At 41.9% G+C, this 21,894-nt stretch overlaps 1 protein-coding gene across 5 annotated transcripts in view; it reads left to right on the plus strand.

The window, feature by feature from the left end:
• ZNF236 (zinc finger protein 236) overlaps positions 1–21,894 on the plus strand; it is a 148,347-nt gene that overhangs the window by 24,473 nt on the left and 101,980 nt on the right. For all 5 annotated transcript variants that reach the window (XR_010152003.1, XM_016933929.4, XM_016933931.4 and 2 more), the window contains exons 2-4: positions 2,496–2,638; positions 4,774–4,938; positions 21,274–21,452. Coding sequence is in view for 4 of the 5 variants with exons in the window: in XM_016933929.4 (XP_016789418.1) it covers positions 2,496–2,638; positions 4,774–4,938; positions 21,274–21,452 (487 nt within the window). In the remaining variant the exon portion in view is untranslated. The remainder of the gene's footprint in view (positions 1–2,495; positions 2,639–4,773; positions 4,939–21,273; positions 21,453–21,894) is intronic.

Consider the following 21,894-nt stretch of genomic DNA (forward strand, 5'->3'; position numbering starts at 1 on the left):
TCCTGACCTCTGGTGATCCACCCACCTTGGGCTCCCAGAGTGTTGGAATTACAGGCATGAGCCACTGTGCCCGGCCTCGACATCATTTTTCAATTTTAAATGTATAGTCCGTATCTCCTAGGGTTTTATCTATCAATTTCAGTTAATTCCTTCTCATTTTTGGGCAACATATTAAGTAGTTTCAACATAGAGGCTGTGAAAATTGTTTTGTCATCCTGAGATAGCTTTTTAATTTTGCATTCAGAAATTAAGTTGAGCTCTTTTATTAATGTACTCAGCCTTTAGGTTAAAACACTTGTAACTGTGTTGTGAAAACCCAATTTTCAACAGACATTTTATTTGTCTCTTCCTAACCTCGAAGCTGTTTCTTACCATACTACACAGTTTTCCAAGGGAATTGTATATCAATTGGTAGGGTCCCAACAATCATTTTATTTTATTTATTTTTATTTATTAATTTTTTTTTTAGGCAGAGTCTCGCTCTTTCACCCAGGCTGGAGTGCAGTGGCGCGATCTCAGCTCACTGCAAGCTCGGCCTCCCAGGTTCACGCCTTTCTCCTGCCTCAGCCTCCCGAGTAGCTGGGACTACAGGCGCCCACCACCACGCCCGGCTGATTTTTTCTGTGTGTTTTTAGTAGAGACAGGGTTTCACCGTGTTAGCCAGGATGGTCTTGATCTCCTGACCTCGTGATCCACCCGCCTTGGCCTCCCGCCTCCCAAAGTGCTGGGACTACAGGCGTGAGCCCCTGCGCCCGGCCCCAACAATCATTTGATTTGGGCCTGGGAAGTCATAAAACATTTGCTGTTAGTTTTAGTGTAGAAATTTTGGAAGTATGGTCTTTGAACAGGATGTGAATATAGTTAAGAATAAATAGAATAAAAATTATGCATATCTTTTTCTTAGTAGACTCACTTTTTATGTATGAAGTTGCAGTCTTTTGAATTGCATTGTATTTCTTGAAGCTGGAATTTGCCTTTTCTCAAGGTTCTGCGGAATAATGTTTGCAGCTGTTGCTGACTTCCTACACCCTGTCTCTGTGCCCCTCCCATGTGGGCTTCACCTACCTCCTGTCTTTTGGAATCTCCAGGTCCTTGCTACAAGGCAGATTCAACCTTCGGCCAGGAGACTTTTGGCAGAAATGGGAACTGCAGGCTGTTTTCTCAAAACAAAGATTTCAAGGTCTATAGAACATTTCAAGTGCCTGTGTTTATCACACAAACTCTTGAGAACAAGGGGCTTTCTTGAGCTACTTGGTTCTTCAGCTTACCCTGTACTCTACTCCCAAGTTTCTGAAGTCTAATGTTTTTGGATCAAATTTGATACAAATAGCTGTGTGCAACATATTTCTGGTCTTCACATAGCAAAGTATATTACGTATTTATGTCCAAATTATAACACTTGAAGTATATTTATTTTTAAAAATTGTAGAGATTTAGGGCATCTTTATTTTATGGCATTTTTGACAAGTTTTGTGATTATTCTGTGATATGTTATTTGTCATATATAGTCTTATTTGAAAATACTTTTAAGTTAAAAGCACTTTACCTGGGTGGGTTTATAGAAACTCTTTGTAAAAATTGAGGATTGTCTGAGGCATTGCAGTCTTGTCTTCCTGAACCTCCTAAGCCATGTCTATATATGAGAGAGCAAAGGTTTTATTTTTAAGAGACAGGGTCTTGCTCTGTGGCCCAGACTGGGGTGCAGTGGTGGGATCATCGGTCACTACGCCCCGAAACTCTTGGACTCAAGAGATCCTTCCACCTCAGCCTCCCGAATAGGTAGGACTACAAATACGTGCCGCCATGCCTAGCTAATTTTTTAGTAGAGATGGGGTCTCACTGTGTTGCTCAGGCTGGTCTTGAACTCCAGGCCTCAGGCAATTCTCCTGCCTTGTCTTCCCCAAGTGCTGAAATAAAAGGCATGAGCCACTGTGCGTGGCAGTTTTTCTTTTTTACTTAATCTTGTTTTGCAGCAGTTTTGAGACATTGAGTTTGTGAATTAGCATTTAAAGGCTTTAATATTTCTACTAGAGTTTTGTTTACTGAGTGATTTAAGATACTGGAGTTTTGTTTACTGAGTGATTTAAGAAACAATGTGGATTATTGATGAAATCTTAAAGTGATTTGGAGGTGAAACGCGTCAGTGGTTTGTAGTGACTTTGAAACATCACATGGTTTAAGAAGCATCATTATGGCTTTTGTGTGTTTTGGTGTGTGTGGCTGTGAAGCCTCAGGAATTTAGTTTAAGCTTCTGAAAAGCCCACCAATATGTATTTAGAATTCTGTTGTCCCATATCTTAGTCATCTCAATGTTTCTCATTTCTAACTTTAAAACATGTCAATTAAAAAAATTCAGTATATCATTAATTTCATCTAAAATGTCACATAAATCTCTGACATAATTTGGTTTTTAAACAATAACCAATAATTTGGTTTTATTTATGTGATGAGAATAACAACTGGTATTTATTGTCTATACTTATGCAATTTTATAGATGGAGTTTTAACATTGAATGCGGAGAACACTAATTATGCCTATCAAGTTCCAAACTTCCATAAATGTGAAATCTGTCTACTATCTTTTCCAAAAGAATCCCAGTTTCAACGCCACATGAGGGATCACGAGCGAAATGACAAGGTATGTATTTTCAAAGGTGATGTCAGGAATGTGAGCGTTGAAACTGGAGGTATTGTAAAAATGAACAAGTAAAATCAAAACTTTTAATTTAGGTTCCTAAATAGTAGAACATTTTATATTCTACAAATAAATATTTTGGCCTTTTTAAAAGTTGTAGTTGTATTCCTAGCTATTATTTGATAAGGCGAGAGAGTGAGAGCTTGTCCTGGTGAATTTGTATATTGAAGTTACTTATTTGTGGACAAATAATTGTTTAAAAAATATGACTTTTTAAAAGTAGTTTCAATTTCCTGTATGATTGAACACAGAAGTGGTGTGTTTTGAAGTATTTTTCTCCAGTGGGGAGTTTTATCTTTAAGTGATCTTGCATTTAAAAATGGTATTCTAGATGTTTTAGGTTGTGTTTCAGGAGGGAGCAAATATTAAATACTATCTTAAATAGAAATTTGAACTCTTTTTTGCAGTACCTCTTGTGGGATCTGTCAAGAATTTTAGTGCCTTAATGGAATGATTTGCCTGATAGATGGAAAGTGACAGTTAAAACTATAATTAAAAAAGTGATTGTCAACTTTTCTCTAGGTAGGAGCATGTAAGCTAGTGAGCCATTTGAGACCGGAAAAACATCAGGGACCTCCTTTAGAGAACAGGATGTGACCATCTCAGGCTTGACTTTCAGCACAAATGGTGCTGCTGTAGCTATGATAATATAATATATTATCATATATACCATATATATCATATATTATCATAATATACCAGTATGCACCAGTATTATTTTCTCAGGTTCGACAATCTGAAGATACTGACTTATTCCTCATTAGGATCTTGTTACTTCAGAGATAAATACCAGTGATTATCTTTTTACAAGTGAATAGCAGAATACCTTCCATTATGGGAAAATCTTAGACCTAGATAAGCAAACTCTGTTAAAATCTAGTAAAATTTTTTATGATTATTTTACCTGAAGTGTTTTTGTTTTTTTTTTGAGATGGAGTTTCACTCTGTTGCCCAGCCTGGAGAGTGGCACCATCTTGGCTCACTGCAACCTCCTTCTCCCAGGTTCAAGCGAATCTCATGCCTCAGCTTCCCGAGTAGCTGGGATTACAGGCACGCACCACCATGCCTGGCTCATTTTTATGGTTTTAGTAGAGATGGGCTTTTGCCGTGTTGGCCAGGCTGGTCTCGAACTCCTGACCTCAGGGTGATCCGCCTGCCTCAGCCTCCCAAAGTGCTGGGATTACAGGTGTGAGCCACCACCCCCGGCCTGCTTGAAGTGATTTTGTTTATAATGATGGATTTGGTCAGAAGTAGAAGGGAAAAATCCAACTTAATGAGTTGAAATTTTTCAGAGACTACAATCCAATGAATTTATACGCAGCTTTTTCTTTCTTTTTTTTTTTTTTTAAAAAAGCTTCATCATAAACTCTATTATTTCAATGAATAGAAGAGTTTGACAGAAAATGTTTGGAAGAAAACATTGAGAATACATTATTAGAATATGTTTCTTTCTCTATGTGTTCATTTTACAGCGGTATCCATACACACTTACAAACGGCAAATGTAAGCATGCATACTTAGACGTTCAACACAAACCCATGTCATGCAAACACATGGAGAAAGAAACCTTTTTTTTTTTTTTTTTTTGAGACAGAGTCTCGCCCTCTTGCCCAGGCTGGAATGCAGTAGTGCAATCTTGGCTCATTGCAACCTTGGCCTCCCAGGTTCAAGTGATTCTCTTGCCTCGGGCTCCCAAAGTGCTGGGATTACAGGTGTGAGCCACCGTGCCTGGGCACAGAAATATGTTTTAATAACATGTTTTAAAGGTTATCTTTGAAAGGTGTTTCATTGTCAAACACTTATACTCACTGAAAGAAAACAGCTTATATACAGCATTTCTTATTAGAAATATTTCTTTTGTGTATGTATGTGTTTTCATCCTTATAATCCTTTCAGTAATTCTGTCAGGTGCTTTACTGTGTTTATTTTGGATTTATTGACTTAAGAGCCAGAGGAGACTTCAGAAGTTTCTGTAGATTGTCTGTACATTATGGTACTTGTTAATATTTTCATTTATTGAACAAGCATCTGTGAAAAGATTGTATTTCAGTGGCTTCTTCACTTTTCTCTCCAAATAGCCACATCGATGTGACCAGTGCCCCCAAACATTTAATGTTGAATTCAACCTGACACTTCATAAATGCACCCACAGCGGGGAAGATCCTACCTGCCCTGTGTGTAACAAGAAATTCTCCAGAGTGGCTAGTCTCAAAGCGCATATTATGCTACATGAAAAGGAAGAGGTAATCATCATCATTTTGCATATACTTTGTTAACTGATTGTTAAAATACATCTGATCATGAGTCAGGAGGATTTTAGATATAAACTTGTTTTGAAAGCCTTTTGTGTAGATTTCAAGGAGTGAATTGTCATTAGATTTGCCTTGACACCAGTTGACTGATAAGACATTTTATTTTCTGGCCCTGTCAATGCCTTAGGGTAGAGACATTTTAATGTGTAGTATATTTGAAGGATCAAAGTATATCCACATTGGCTGGCAGAGGCTCCTCCTGGCGCCTCACCCTCCTCTTTGTAAACAGAAACTAACATTTATACGATTCTGCCGTGGCCAAAAGTAACTTTTCTGCTTTGAAGATGGTAGAATCTCCTTGCTTGCTCCTGGGTCCTCTGACTGTGAGAATCTGAGGGAAGAGAATCATTTCATGATGGCCCAAAGCAGCTTATACACCAAAGTGACCACTCCTGGGAGCTCCACAGGCCCAATGTCTAGGACAGCTTTAAGGATGACAGGCCACAGTGCTGGGTTGGGGGCTGAATCTAAAGTGCCAATGGCTATTGCTTAAAAAATATGCTCCTCCTTGGTCAGGTGCAGTGGCTCATGCCTGTTATCCCAGCGTTTGGGAAGCTGAGATAGGAAAATTGCTTGAGGCCAGGAGTTTGAAACCAGCCTGGACAACATAGTGAGACCCCATCTCTACCAAAAAAAAAAAAAAGAAAAAGAAAACCTTCTCTGAACTCCCCCTTTGCATTATTACTGTAGAAAATTAGGAAGATACAAAAAGTTAAAGGAGAAAGTCATCTCTAATTCTGAGATAATTAATTACTGATAACTATTTGGTATATTTTCTTCCGGAGACAGAAAAACACAGTATTGAAATTGCATATTCAGACGATCCCTGACTGAAGATGGTTTAGACTTAATGTTTTTTGATTTTACAGTGGTGTGAAAGCAAACACATTTCTTAGAAACCTTACTTCTCTTGTGATGTTAGGCAGAGGCAATGAACTGCAACTCCCTGTCAGCCACACGCTTTTGGCTTGTGATATTTCCAATTCACCATGGGTTTATCAGGATGTAATCCCATTGTAAATCAGGGAGCACCTGTATAAAATTTACATTGTGAAAGCTGACTTCACACTTTCTGTTTTTTGTTTTTTTTTTTGAGATGGAGTTTCGCTTTTGTTGCCCAGGCTGGAGTGCAATGGCGCCATCTTAACTCACTTCAACCTCCGCCTCCTGGGTTCAAAAGATTCTCGTGCCATAGCCTCCTGAATAGCTGGGATTACAGGTGCCTGCCACCATGCCTGGCTAATTTTTGTAATTTTAGTAGAGATAGGGTTTCACCATGTTGGCCAAGCTGGTCTTGAACTCCTGACCTCAAGTGATCCACCTGCCATGGCCTCCCAAAATGCTGGGATTACAGGTGTGAGCCACCGCGCCTGGCCTGACTTCATATTTTCTACGTGATTTTGGATCCTGTTTTTATCAATGTCTTTACTTTTTATTTTAAAGTAATTTATTTTTATCTCTTAACATCTTATAATACAAGTAATGCATATTTATTTTGGAAAAAAATTAGTTATAAAGGTAACATTAAAACCACCCATAGTGGACTTTAACAAAGCTGAACACATAGAAACAGCAAAGTGGTGGTTACCAGAGGCTGGGGGATAGGGGGATTGGGGAGCTGTTGGTCAAAGGCCACAGTATTTCAGTTAGACGGGAGGAGTAAGTTCAAGAGATCTGTTGTACATCATGGGGACTAAGTTAATAAGAATACATTGTATGTTTGAAAATTGCTGGCTGGGCATGGTGGCTCATGTCTGTAATCCCAGCACTTTGGGAGGTCGAGGCGGGCAGATCACTTGAGGTCAGGAGTTCAAGACCAGCCTGGCCAACATGGTGAAACCCTGTCTCTATTAAAAATACAAAAATTAGCCAGGCGTGGTGGCAGGCCCTATAATCCCAGCTACTCAGGAGGCTAAGGCGGGAGAATCACTTGAACCCAGGAGGTGGAGGTTGCAATGAGCTGAGATCACGCTATTGCACTCCAGCCTGGGCAACAGAGCAAGACTCTGTCTTTAAAAAAAAAAGAAGAAAAGAAAAGAAAAAGAAAATTGCTGTGAGAGTAGATTTTAAGTGTTCTCTCCATACGAAATATATATGTGAGATAACGCATGCAAAACAGGTTGATTTAGCCATTCCTCAACATATACCAAAACATCATGTGGTACACCATAAATATGTACAGTTTTACTTATCAATTTAAAAATCAATTAGTTAAAAAAATTATAAGAAAGAAAACATACTATGTGGAGAGAATGCATTTGTGGTATTTCAAACTTTTTTCTATACATGCTTTTCTTAATAGTTTATGTTTAAAATAGTTTTTTAAATACAAAAATAGGATTATGTCATTATACAGACTACTTTTGTAACCTACCTTTTTCCATAATATATTGTAAATACATGCTCCCTCTTTTCATTCATCATCAAAGTTATCACTCATTATCAAATATTAATATTTTAAATTATTAAAATCTGCAGTATCTTGGGTGGGTGTGGCAGCTCATGCTTGTAATCCGAGCACTTTGGGAGACCGAGGCGCTTGAGCTCAGGAGTTTGAGACTAGCCTGGGCAACATAGACTGTCACTACAAAAAAAAAAAAAAGTCTTTGGCATCTGGATTTAGCATAGTAAAATTTAATAATTTTCATCATTGTTTAACATTTACATTGTTTATATTTTTAAATATTGTAAGTAATATATCTTTGCATATGAATCTTCTTATGCATCTTTAATTATTTCCTTAGGATGGATTCCTACAGTTAGATTAATTGAATTAACAAATAAGACTTTTTTCCCCCAAGTTCTTTATAGAATGCCATATGACATTCTAGAAAGTACATGCCAATTTAACACCTTCTCTTGCAGAGTTTAGGAATGCCTGTGTCACTTATCAATAGTGCTATTCAAAAATGGCTACAGTTATATTTATATTTTTATTTATTTTTGGAGGGAGAGGAGTCATGTTCTGTCCCCCAGGTTGTAGTACAGTGGCATGATCTCAGCTCAGTGCAGCCTCCGCCTCCCAGGTTCAAGTGATTCTCCTGCCTCAGCCTCCCAAGTAGCTGGGATTACAGGCGCCCCACCATATCCAGCTAATTTTTGTATTTTTAGTAGAGACGGGGTTTCGCCATGTTGGCCAGGCTAGTCTTGAACTCCTGACCTCGAGTGATCTGCCCACCTCAGCCTCCCAGAGTGCTGGGATTACAGGTATGATCCACTGTGCCTGGCCAGTTTAATTTCTTAAAAGCAGAAAATGTATTAAATAATGGTGTATTAATATATTTTGGAATAAATCCTATGTGCACACGGTAAGAAATCAAACAATAGAGAAGGCTATAGAGAGCAAAAAGTTACGTCTCCTTTGGGTTCCTAAGTTCCAGTTTTGCTCCTCAGAAACAACTTTCATTAGCAGTTTCTTCTGTATCCTTCCAGGGACATTCTATGCCTATACACATCTCCTCTGTACCCTTATTAGTCAACCCATAATATTCTGTGCCTTTTCATCAGTTAACTATGTGTCTTAAGTGTAATTCCACATCTGTTAATCAGAGAGCTGTCGCTTTCTTTTTAACAGGTGCATGGTATTATATTGTTTAAATGTGTATCATAATTAGGAAGTCACTGCTGTTAGGCATATAGGTTGTTTCCAGCCTTTTCCAGACAAAGCTATGGTGATCAAATATTTTTGTCGATGTTTGAGTTCTCAAGATGGGCAGTGTGGTATCCCAGAGGACATTTGGTTATCACTGTTGTGGGGCTGGGCGTGGGTGGGGTGCTTCTGTTATCTTGTGAGTAGAGGATGCTGCCGAACACCCTGCAGTGCCCAGCACAGCCTCCATTGCTACGAGTGACCTGGCCCAGAACATCAGTAGTGTGAGGTTGAGGAAACCCTGGGTTAATAGAAATGTGAGATATATTCCTGCAAATGGAGTTGTTAGGTCAAAGGATATGTGAATTCAAAATTTTGATATTGTCAAATTGTTTTCCAAAGAGATTTTGTCAGTTTATCCTCCAGCCAATAAATGGTGTATAAGATGGCTCATTTCTTCATACCATTTTCTTTCTCTTTAAAAAAATTATTACTTAAAAAAAAATAGAAATCAGGTCTCACCATGTTGCCCAGGCTGCTCTTGAACTCCTGGTCTCAAGTAGTGGTTGGATTATAGGCGTGAGCCACTGTGCCCAACCCATTTTCTTTTCTTTTTTTTTTTTTTTTTTTGAGACAGAGTTTTGCTCTGTTGCCCAGGCTAGAGGCACAATCTCAACCCACTGCAACCTCTGCCTCCCGAGTTCAAGCGATTCTCCTGCCTCAGCCTCCTGAGTAGCTGGAATTGTAGGCACCTGCCACCACTCCTGGCTCATTTTTGTATTTTTAGTAGAGTTGGGGCTTTGCCATATTGGCCAGGCTGGTCTCAAACTCCTGACCTCAGGTGATCCACCCGCCTTGGCCTCCCAAAGTGCTGAGATTACAGGCATGAGCTGCTGCACCTGGCCAGCCATACCATTTTCAATACTCTGTTGTAAAAGTTGTCTCCTCCAATCTGGTAATTTAAAGATAGTATGTTTTTGTTTTAATTTATATTTCTTTAATTATGAGTGAAGTTTAGCATCTTTCCATGTTTATTAGCCATGAATAATATTTTTATTTTAATTAAATAATTTTTTTTTGCAAGGTGGATGTGTGGGGATTATTGGTCTTATTCTTGCAAACTTGTGTAAAGTATTTACATTCCTGGAAAGTTAGGTTTTTCTGCCTTGTGTGACAAAATTATTTCTTGGTTTCTGGTTTCATTATTTTTCTCTTCCTGGCAGAAATTTTTAAATTGTCATGGACTCAAATTTTCAATCTGTTCATTTATGGATTCTGGTTCTTTTGGCTTGATTAGAAATGCTTCCCAATTCTAAAATTATTTTCTAAAATATCCCACACGTCTGGAACATCCCACACTGATCTGCCTGGTACAGATCCTCATACATGCAGAGCAGAACTCGCATGGAAGGGATGCATCCACACTGATGCTGCAGTGTAGCCCATCCCTGCGGGGCCTCCCTGCCTCCCCCTAGTTCCCATGTGGACCACTTCTCTCGCAGGGCTTCCCCATGTCCCCCCAGTTCCTATGTGGGCTCCTTCTCTCGCAGGGCCTCCCCGCCTCCCCATAATTCCTATGTGGGGTCCTTCTCTCGCAAGGCCTTCCCCCAGTTCCTGTGTGTGCTCCTTCTCTCCCAGGACCCAGCGCCTGGCAGCACCAGCATCATTACTCACTCTCTCATCCTGAATGCTCTGAAGGAGCCGTCTGCTCAGCCAGGACCCCCATGGTCTTCCTGTCCAACAGCCCTCAGAATGTCCACATTTCTCAAGCCAGCCCCCCGACCCTACTTCAGATGGCAGGCATAATTAGATATGGTCTTCCTCCTCTGCCGTGGTTTTGTGAAGTCAGCAGGGTCACCTACTTCACTTTGCTGCCATGTGGGACCTCTCCCTTCCCATTCTTATGATTCCAGGCCTTCAGTTAACCACCCTCCTTCAGGTTACATTATCTGACACAAAAGACACAGTGCAAAGCAGAGGAGAGTAGAAGGCTCGGGGTTTAGTTTTTGAATATTTGGATATTAACCAACTGTTAAAAGTCAAAGTGACACAGGCAGGTACACTTGGAGGAGAGCCCATCTCCTGCACCCTTGCCCGCCCACTCACCTCCGCCTTTCCCGGGCTGCCTTCCTGCTCTTCTAGTGTGTCTCTGCTGTGTCTCTCTTTGTAATGAGAAGCAAATGTTTGTATGTTCTTATTTTCTTTTTCTGGCTTATCATAACATGAAATTTAGAATTTTATATAGTTAATTATAGGCTGGTATTTTTATTGTACTAAATATTTAGATTCAGGGGAGAACTGAACATGTTTATAATGTTGAATCTTTATGAGAACACGGAATGTGAAAACAGCAGCGATGTTTGGTTACTATGGATTCAGTACACTTTTTATGTTTCTTAAGTATTTTAAGATTCTAATGATACTGTGTAGGGAGGTCTTTTGGCCATATGTTGTGTTACGTGCCTGTAGGAAAGCGATGCATTTGTGTGTGTTAGTTTTCCCTGCCATCCTCCCTGATTCTCTGTGCAGCCTCATCTACACATAATAATCGGGTAGTAAGTGTTTGGTTCTGTGTTGTTGCAACTAGCATATGCGCAGTTTTTTTAAAAAAATCGCCCGTATATCATTTATTTGTTTTCATAGTATGTAGCGATGGCATATTCACTTAACTTTTTATTTTGAAAAATTCCAATCCTAAGTGAAGATTTGAAATAATAGTACAATGGATATTTGTATAACCTTTTCCTGGACTCACCAATTGATAAATTTGCCAGATCTCACCTCCCCCCTTCTCCCTTTTTTGAACAATTTTCAAGTAATCTACAGATTTCACGTTATTTTACCACTAAATACTTCAGGATGTAGCCCCTAAAAACAAAGACACTTTTCTTCATTTCACAAAACAGTGATCACAGTTTAACATTGCTGTAATATCCATTTTCAGAGGTCCCTATCTGGAGGGGAAAAGAGTGACATTTTACAAGGGGAGCAGTTAGTTTTGAACAGATGAGATACTTCTCTTTTGACCCTGGAAGAAGTGGAAGAGGGCTCAGGTGGAGGCGAGTGCAGGTGGAGGAGGAAGGGGGAGAGGGCTCAGCTGGAGGCGAGTGCAGGTGGAGGAGGAAGGGGGAGAGGGCTCAGCTGGAGGCGGGTGCAGGTGGAGGAGGAAGGGGGAGAGGGCTCAGCTGGAGGCGGGTGCAGGTGGAGGAGGAAGGGGGAGAGGGCTCAGCTGGAGGCGGGTGCAGGTGGAGGAGGAAGGGGGAGAGGGCTGAGCTTGGAGGTGGGTGCAGGTGGAGGAGGAAGGGGGAGAGGACTCAGCTGGAGGTGGAAGTGGAGCAGCTCCTGGTATGTCTTGCACGTGTTCCCAGCTTTCCTCAGACTGTGCTTTCTTAGTGTCTCATGAAGTTTTTTATAGACTTTCAGGCAGAACCCAAGGGTCTGCGTATTAACCAGTTAGATCTGTATGATCTAGTAAGTATTTCTGTCTTAATAACTTAATAGTTATTTGAAAGACTAACCCGGGTGTGTTGGGTACTGCACAGTGTCTGTATCCTTGCATTTCCTATTTACAATCATTCGTACATTGATTTTGGAGTTTTCTCTTCCACGTGGTTCTTCACTTCATCTTTGATCTTTAACCACAGCAACCGCGGAAACTTAGCTTCACAAAGACATGATGTTGTTGAAACTGAAGTACCTCAATCTAGTTTCTGGGTGTTATTGGACAAGCGTGGAGCACCGCCGTTTCCCTTGAACATGTGACCTATTCCTGGGCCTCCTCATAAGCTTGTTATGATGCACTGCAGTGCCTCAGTTCATGGGCTGGGGCTGAGGCCTTAGAGCCCACATTTCTCTGGGAAATGGAAACATTACTCTGTCTTCACCAAAAACATGGGGTGACCTGAGGCATCTAGAGATCTGCATGGGGTGCCTATTTTGGGAAATGAGAGCAGAGCCTGAGTGGGGCACATCTGTGGGCAGCCCTGGGAGCTGAGAGCCCATCTGGTTGTGGAGTCTGGGCTGGGCGGGGGTATGGTCTCCTTTCCACCGCTCAGCCGCTGGGAGGAGTGGAGATGGTGGTTTGCCTGGAGGTGGGGGCTTCTGAAGCATGTGCTGTGGAATAACAAAGGAGACAGGGCCGTGGGAATGTTGGCGGGAGAGCTGAAATGTTGAGCCGTGTGGTCTAGGCAGAGAGGTGAAACTTGAGGGGTGTGCGTGAACCCTCTGTTAGGATGACACAGGTAAAGGTGGTTGAAGATGTCTGTGCATGCCACATGTTCTGGGTGGCCCAACCCGAGGACGACACGAAGGGCAAAGATTACCTCTAAGGCTACACCCATCTACGGGGGTCACCAGCACAGTGAGCTTCACCGTTTTCCATTCTGAAGTTCCTTCAGATGTGCCTTTTAATAATTCACTGGGATTTCCTCCATCACTGGAAAGAGAAACAACTGTTAGCTGTCACTCGCAGATGTTCTAAAGTATTTATACCTTATTTTCAAAACCTTCCCTTCGTCCTGTTTTCTCTTCCACAGATGGGCCAGGTTCTTTCCAGATCACTTCCCACAGTGGTGCTCACATTCTTTGCTGTGTGCTTCAGTCCCTGCCTCTGCTGTTGTGTGGTTTTGTTATGCCGTGGTCTCCTGGGTAGGACCACATCATGTGAACTTTGTGCAGCCTACTCTCATCCAAACCCTCAGTTCTGTTTGTAAAACTCCAGCTCCCTTCGTCTCTCGCTGTTGTGGTTGTAAGAACTTACACATTCCTTCGCTTCTGACTCCTTTTTAAATTTTTTTGAAAAGGCTTTTGAGAAATATGTGTTTTCTGAAATCGCTTGACTTTACATTTCTGTTACTACTCACCCCTGCTTCTGGTTTCTCCCTTCAGCACACAGCAGGCTGTCTTTGATTAATAACTGCTAACAGGAGAAGAAAGCAGGGAAGAGTCATGGAAGAGGCTTTGCTGAAGTCTGGCGTGAAGCTGGTGAGGGAGCTGTGAGGATGCTTCACAGCTTCCTTGGCACTGCGTGTCTGTGCCGCCGGAGGAAGGGTTCTGGAAGTTGGGCTGTCACATTCAGCCACCTGAACTTAGCACCCTCATGCTGAGCTCAAGATTTACATGAGCAGAGGGGAAAAAGGCCTCATTGTGCTTGTTCTGTAATAACATGTTGGCAATATGTTGGCTCTCTTTTTTCCAACTGTTGTGTTGATGCTTAGGTCAGAGTTTGTGACTGTGCCTCACCTGGCAGGCTGGCGTATGTGGTACAGAGCTGGTAGGGCAGCCGTGCCCGCAGGTTTGTCCAACATCTTCATTTGTTATCTCTGAGTTCTTTGCTTCTGAACCATGGTTTACAGTGAGAACGGGAGGAGGAAGGTGCACTGCTTCTCTTTAAAGGCGTGATCTGGAAGATGCATTTCAGTCCTGCTCACATTCAGTTGGGTAGAACGTAGTCATCAGGCCAGTGATCTAGTGGTTGGGCGGCTGCGAAATAGTGTTGAGTTGATTAGCTGTATGCTCAGCCAGTAAGTCTATTATTGCATAAGAAAGGAAGAATCAGTATTGGAGCACAATTAAAAGTCTTTTCCCTGTATGTCAAAATAATACATTCCTTGCTGCCTTTGCATTTTGTGTTTGATTTTTCAGTTAATTGATTTGAATATGGCATATTAATAGTAACTAGAGGGATAATTTCTTACCTTTAATTGTATTTAAAAATAACCTCTAAGGTTCCAGCCACAGTGGAGCAGCTTCCTTCTCCTAGGGGTCCCCCGTATCACTATTGTTAGAGATAACCAGCCAACAGGCACAGAAGGACTCTGAAAGGCATCAGAGGTGGCGGACAGTTGGAGGGACTTGAGGAATAATGTGGCCGTCAGCTCCCTGGGTTTCTTTTTTCTTTTTTTTGAGACGGAGTTTCGCTCTTGTTGCCCAGGCTGGAGTGCAGTGGTGCGATCCAGCTCACTGCAAGCTCCACCTCCTGGGTTCAAGCCATTCTCCTGCCTCAGCCTCCCGAGTAGCTGGGACGACAGGCGCCCGTCACCACGCCCGGCTAGTTTTTTGTATTTTTAGTAGAGATGGGATTTCACTGTGTTAGCCAGGATGGTCTCAATCTCCTGACCTCGTGATCCGTCTGCCTCAGCCTCCCAAAATGCTGGGATTACAGGCGTGAGCCACCCTGCCCGGCCTGGGTTTCTTTTTTTCTTCCCAGACACCTGGACACGGTTTTGAAGAAGCCTGCAGCCTTCTGCCAACAAGCAGAGAAGAAAAACACTCCAAGAAAAGCTGGTTTCCCTTAGCCAGTACTGGGAAAAGGTTGGTCCAACAGAACAGAAAATCTTTTTATGGTATTTACTCAATTCCAATGAAATGCCAACTGAAAAGCTGCTCAGCGGAGCCGAGTACAGCATTGAACTTCTGTCCCATTCTGTCCCCGTCCCTTGGGAGCTGGCAGCACTTCGATTTCCCCGGTGCTTGGGCCCAAGCAGGGAGCTAACCTTGCATCCAGGAGGGGGATTCTCCTGGCAGAGGGAGGAGACACCCAGAATTCCCCTCCCAGTGTGTTGGCAGAGTCTGTCTTTGGAAGCCCGCCTTCCATCCTCCCTTAGCAGAAGCAGGGAGTGTTCTGATTCTCCCTCCAGAGTGTGTCAGTGGGCCCACTAGGGAGTTGGGCCTCCCTCCCCATCAGTGATGAGACAGAACCATGCAAGACAGACAAGTCTGCACTGTGCTTTCCTCCCGCTGCGGTCAGTGGGGCTCTGCGAAATGGGTCTCTGCTGCTGCTGGTCCTTACACTGCATCTGAACAGGGCAACTGCTCCTCAAAGGAGAGCCCAAGAACTGGTCCCACAGTTTAACACCCAAAGTGTCTAGGACACAGACAGGAGCCAGCACAGTCCCTGCTGGAACAAGGAAAGAGCGATATCAATATGAAGAGGGCCTGGACATTGGAATTACCTGACAAGTACTTTAAAGCAGCTGTCAAGAAAATGCTTTATGAGTTTTGAAACAAATGAAAAAATAGAAGAAAGAAATAGAAGAAATAACCAAAGGGAAATTATAGAACTGAAAAATCCCATGATTGAACTAAAGAACTCAGCAGAAGGGCTTACTGGTGGACCAGAGAGGACAGAGGAGAATCAGAGGAGAACCTGAAGATAGAGCAGCAGGAATGACTTAGGCTGAGCAACAGAGAAGAAATAGAAAAATTAACAGGGCCTCAGGGAACTTTGGGACAATAACAGAAAATTCTACATTTGCATCGTGGTCATCACGAAGGATAGGAGAAAGAGTGTGGGGCTGGAAATGTATTTGAAGAAATAATGGCTGAAAACGACCCAGACTTGGTAAAAGTCATAACTCACAGATTGAAGAATTCCAAACAGGATAAACCCAAAGAAATACACACCAAGACATATCATAATGAAACGTTTGAAAACTAAACCTAAGAAAAAAATCTTGTGAGAGACTAGAGAGAAATGATCTGTTGTTTGCAGAAGAACACTGATTCGGGTGACAGCAAATTTCTCATCTGCCTCCATGGAAGCTAAAAGAAAATAGCACAAAAATTTTCAATTGCTGAAAGAAAAGAATTGTCAATTACAAATTCTTCTTTTTTTTTTTTTTTAAATTAGAGACGGAGTCTTGCTGTGTTGCCCAGGCTGGTCTCGAACTCATGGGCTCAAGCGATCCTCCCACCTCTGCCTCCAAAGTCCTGGTATTACACATGTGAGCAACCATGCCTGGCTACACATTCTATATGTGGTAAATGTCCTTCAGGAACGAAGGAGAAATAAAGACATTCTTAGATGAAGGAAAACAAACTCTTGCTAGCAGACTTACCCTTAAAGAGTCACTGAAAGATCTCCAAACAGAAAGGAAGTGACACCAGAAGGAGGCTTGGAGCTTCAGAGAAGAAAGAAGGATGGTGTGGTGGTTAATTTTCTGTGTGAACGTGGAGAGTGTTTTTGGATGAGATTAACATTTAAACCATTGAGTAAGCAGATTGCCCTCCATGATGTGGGTGAGACTCCTTCAGTCAAAGACCTGAATAGAATGAAAAGACTGACTTCCCCAAGTGAGAGGGATTCTCCCGCAGACGGCCTTTGGTTGTCACTTACATTATCAGCTCTCCTAGGTCTCCATCTGCCAGCCCACGCTGCAGATTTGGGGCTTGTCAGCCTCCATAATCATGAGACAATTTCTTACAACAAATATCTTTTTTTTTTTTTTAAGACAGAGTCTCACTCTGTTGCCGAGGCTGGAGTGCAGTGGCACTGTGTCGGCTCACTGTAACCTCCGTCTCCTGGATTCAAGCAATTCTTCTGCCTCAGCCTCCAGAGTAGCTGGGATTACAGGCATCCACCACCACGCCCGGCTAGTTTTTATATTTTTAGTAGAGATGGCGTTTCACCTTGTTGGCCAGGCTGGTCTTGAACTCCTGACCTCAGGTGATCTGCCCGCCTCGGCCTCCCAAAGTTCTGGGATTACAGGCGTGAGCCACCACACCTGGCCAACAAATATTTACACACACATACACACACACGCACACGTGTTTGTTCTGTTTCTCTGGAAAACCCTGACACAGAATAAGTAAGAATACAAAATTGGGGTGAATATAATACACTGTTCTTCTCCTTATGAATTCTTAAATCATAGTTGATGGTCGAAGCTGAAATTATCATCTAGTGTGCTCAGTGTACATGGAGGAAATACTCAGGACAGTGATATTTAAAGAGGGAAAACGGTACAAGACTCTGAATGGAAATAAGGTTTTCCGTACTTCTCTCAAGGTGGTAAAATGTCAATGCCAGTAGATTGTGATAAGTTCCGTATGTATAATCCTACCTAGCACAATCTCCAAGAATGCCATACAAAGCAATGTACTCGAAAATACTACTAAGAAATCAAAATGAATTCTAAGAAATTCTAAAAAGTAATCCAGGAAGGGAAGAAGAGAAGCAGAGGAAAAGAAACAGTGAGCGATCAACAAATAATGACAGACTTCAGCCTTCAGATACCAATAATTACTTTAAATGTAAGTACGTGAATTAAAAGACATTGCTGGCTGGGCACGGTGGCTCACGCCTGTAATCCCAGCACTTTGGGAGGCCGAGGTGGGTGGATCACCTGAGGTCAGGAGTTCAAGACCAGCCTGGCCAACATGGTGAAGCCCCATCTCTACTAAAAATACAAAAATTAGCTGGGCGTGGTAGCGGGTGCCTGTAGTCCCAGGTACTTGGGAGGCTGAGGCAGGAGAATTGCTTGAACCTGGGAGGCAGAGGTTGCAGTGAGCTGAGATCATGCCATTGCATTCTAGCCTGGGCCACAAGAGTGAAACTCCATCAAAAAACAAAAAACAAAACAAAACAAAACAAAACCTCTCATATGATCTAACAATACATTGTCTCCAAGAAACTTACTCCAAACATAAAATGGCCCAGCACAGTTCCTGGCAGGTAGAGAGTTCAACTAGTGACAGCTGTTGGAATTATTGCTTTTTAAACTATTCACCACTTAGGACATTCAGAGAGCCTTCTGAAGAAAGCCACTTCGTTTGGTAGAAAGTGCAGGTACATTGAGGTCTGGGGGAGCTGCTGTTGCTCCTTCAGTGAGGTTGAAGATGAAGTGAGATGAAAGTCAGTGAAGCACCCAGCAGTTTGTTGGGTGCAGACAGTATTGGGGGCACCAGTGCAGGGTCCCCTGAAACCTTGGAAATAGGACTAAAATTGCTTCCTAAGGGTTAAACTCTGAAATCATCAACATTGGATTGGAGTAGTAGAAAGTTACAGTTAAAATGGGTGCATTTGTTATATGTAAAGTATGCCTCATTAAAATTGGTTTAGAAAATAACCTGTAAACATGTCTTCTAAATTAACTTTTTAGTTTAAGGTGTTCCATTTTTAAGTTTTACTTTCAGAACACTGAAATCTAATTTTTAGTTACTGCTCTATTGAAATTTATAGTCTAAAATTCACACTGGTCACTACTCTGTCCAAATAAATCTCAAACCCAGAAGAGTAAACCAGAAAAATTACTGTAGTTTTAAAATCACTTAGGAATTTTTCTTAAAAGTCATATAATTATTGAAGGTCACATTATTTTTTGAGTAAATCACTTCCCTTAAGGGGTGTTACAGAATGTTTGGAGAAACAACACATGCATGCCCACACACACTCAACACAAACAACTTTCCCACGGAAGACATTGTTCACATTTATTGATCATCTCAGTGGCACGTACAAATGAATAGTGATGGATCAGGTTCTGTAAGTGTTGAGGGAAGAGCAGCGTTTTGTGGGGTGGGTTTGGGGTTTATTTTGTGTGTTGAGCAGTAGCTGAGGTCAGCAGAGGCACACTGCATTAGGAAAAGAAGCATGGCTTCTGAGAAGGCCAGGACAGGAGACAGGATGATGATGGGGGGGGGGGGGATCCTGGAGGGGATTCGGAGAAGGGGAAAATCCCAAACACTCGGAGTCTGGTGAACACACGCTGCCATCCGAGGGCCGGGGTTGGACAGGAGAGCAGCCTTGAGGCAGTCAGTACCTAGCATTGCACGCTCTGGTCTTTTAGAGATGATCGTATCTTCAGCAAGGTGGAGACAGATGAAAATGCCGTGCATTTCTCTTGATGATTTCCCATGGCCACTTAGCATCATGAGAATTGCCCCAGGACAGCCTCTGCCTCTAGGTGAGAGATGTGATGTTAACTCTGTATGGAGGGTGCAGTAAGTGGAAGGCCTGTTGTCCTAGTGGCCTGTGACTATACATGGGGTGTTGTTCTTCTTACAGAAGACTTTCTCAAGTGTTACCAGGGCACGCAGGGGGAGGGAGGAGCATCGTGGCTCTTTTTGGCTTGCAGGAGAGAAAGCAGAAAGACAGTGATGTAGCCGTCTGTAAGCTGGCAGGTCTTGGCTGTGGCCTGGGAGGTGCTGGATCCTGCTCGCACCATCTGAGCACGTCGTGCATAAACTGGGGTTGTCACTCAGACAGATCCAACAAATGCCTGAGTAATATCCATGTAGATATCCCTGAAACACATGAATCAGATCATTTGGTTAAAGAGTAAGTGAAAAGAGGGTGGGTGTGAGCCAGGGCAGTATCAGTACGGAGAGGAGCGGGCTGCGATGGGTTTTGTGATGTGATTTTGAGACAGGAGGCGTAGTGGGGAATCATTGGTAATGAAAGCAGTGCATTTTGTTCAGATGCATTCAGGACTGCAGAGGTTTTTTTTTTTTTTAAGAGCTGCATCAAATTATGATTTTTTTTTGTGGGGAGTTTCCTAGAACAAATTTTCTTTTATCAACAAGTCACTAAAAATTTAGTAGTTTATTATTTCCTTAAATTATTATACAATAATACTACTTTAAAGTTATTTAAATGATTTTTGGATTTCTCAAAATATTTCACTTTTCTTTGTCTTTTTCTGCAGTGTAGCTAGAGGTAGTATCAATTAACAGCCTCATTTTAATGAGGTTTACAAACATTTATTTACAGGACTAGTATATGCAGATCAGAAAAAAGTCTGATAGGAAAAAATCAATGTATTTTTATTTGGAAATAACAGTTTATGCTCATTGACAGGTCATGTTTTTTCATGTTTGTACAGTTCATTTTGAGGATCATTTAAGTAAATACTATAATTGTGTGATGGAACTCCAAATGAGTGAATTAACTGAAATTTGTACTAAGTCAGCAATGGCTACTGATGAAGTAATTACTGAGTTCTCACTCTAGGCCACGCACAGTCAGCGTCTTACAGGTGTCATTTTGTCTAACCTCGTAACAGCCCTGTGAGGGCAGGGGTGATTGTTATCCCTGTTTCATAGGCTCAGGGTGGGCAACACACCCAAACTAGCAGCTTAGCTAGTGATTGGCAGCCTTAAGGTGAACCTAGACCCAGCTGTAGAACATCTAGACCAGCATCATCTAAGTGACAGATGAGGAATTTTAAATTTTCTAGTAGCCACATTTTTAAAAGAAAAAAAAACCCCAAACAGGTGAAATAAATGTTAATATATTTATTAAAATATGTCCAAAATATGAACTCAAATATGAAAGATTACTGAGCTGTCATTTTTGTATTTTTGCTCGGAGTCTTTGAACTCCTGTGTGTGTGTGTGCTGCAGTTACCCCACGCCTTGCTTCAGAGGGTCCCTGGTTCACACGCTCAGTCAGCCGGGCCACAGCCTGCACTCTGCTCTGCCTCTGAACCAGGCAAGACAGTGATGTGGTCTATCTAATAAAAACTTGGAAGCTGGCATTTTGTTTCAAGGTCGTCTCTTAAACCATAATCTTACTTTGAATTCTTTCCTGACCCTTCGTAGTGCTGAGGTCATCCTACTTCTCTCTAAAGCGCTCACAGAATAGGCGGACCCAGTGCCATTACCCAACACCACTTCGAAACAGAACTCATTTTGCTCAAAAATTGTGTCAATCTCTCACCCTTTTCCCAATGTTTCTGTCTTTTTCTTCCAATAAAGAAATGATTTTTGTATATTCAAATACATTTTTGAGAGGTGAAAGTGATGCTTGTTCCAGAGGAAAGTATTAGATCAAAATCAAGATTAGAGGGACCAAGTAGTTTTCATTTAATTTGTGTATTAACCGTTGATCATACCAGTTCTTTGAAGGAGTGGTTTTGAAAGGTTTGCTCTGCTCACCGATGGGTTTTCTCTTCCAGAATCTCATCTGTTCTGAGTGTGGGGATGAGTTTACTCTGCAGAGTCAGCTGGCCGTGCACATGGAGGAGCACCGCCAGGAGCTGGCTGGAACCCGGCAGCATGCCTGCAAGGCCTGCAAGAAAGAGTTCGAGACCTCCTCGGAGCTGAAGGAACACATGAAGACTCATTACAAAATTAGGTATGAGTCATTACATGGGCTTGGTCAAAAATCCATCTAATATGTTAAAAGCTGGCGCACTTTGGTACGACCCACTGGAAATATTTGCTGCAAGAACCCAGCAAAGTGGAACCCCACAGATAATTTGGTGTCAGAATGTCTTTTATAACATGCATGGTGCATCCCTACACATTAATGAATAGTGTCAGGCTATGTGAGTAGAAGTGTTTACCTAGTATTATAATGTTGAAAGCTGTAGAACAGGATACTGGCAATACATGTTTATGGGTAGGTAACAAAATATGTCAACTAGACTCACAAGGGTTTAATTAGTACTCCTTTTAATAAATTAGTTTGTGGTACCCAACCGTTAAAACTCATATGTGCCTGACACTGTTCTTAGCGTGTATATAAACAGAACCTCATTTCATCATTACAAACAACCCTGTTAGGCCAGAGTACT

This window comes from Pan troglodytes, chromosome 17 (genome assembly GCF_028858775.2).
Source record: "Pan troglodytes isolate AG18354 chromosome 17, NHGRI_mPanTro3-v2.0_pri, whole genome shotgun sequence".
In the NCBI taxonomy this organism is placed as follows: Eukaryota; Metazoa; Chordata; class Mammalia; order Primates; family Hominidae; genus Pan; species Pan troglodytes.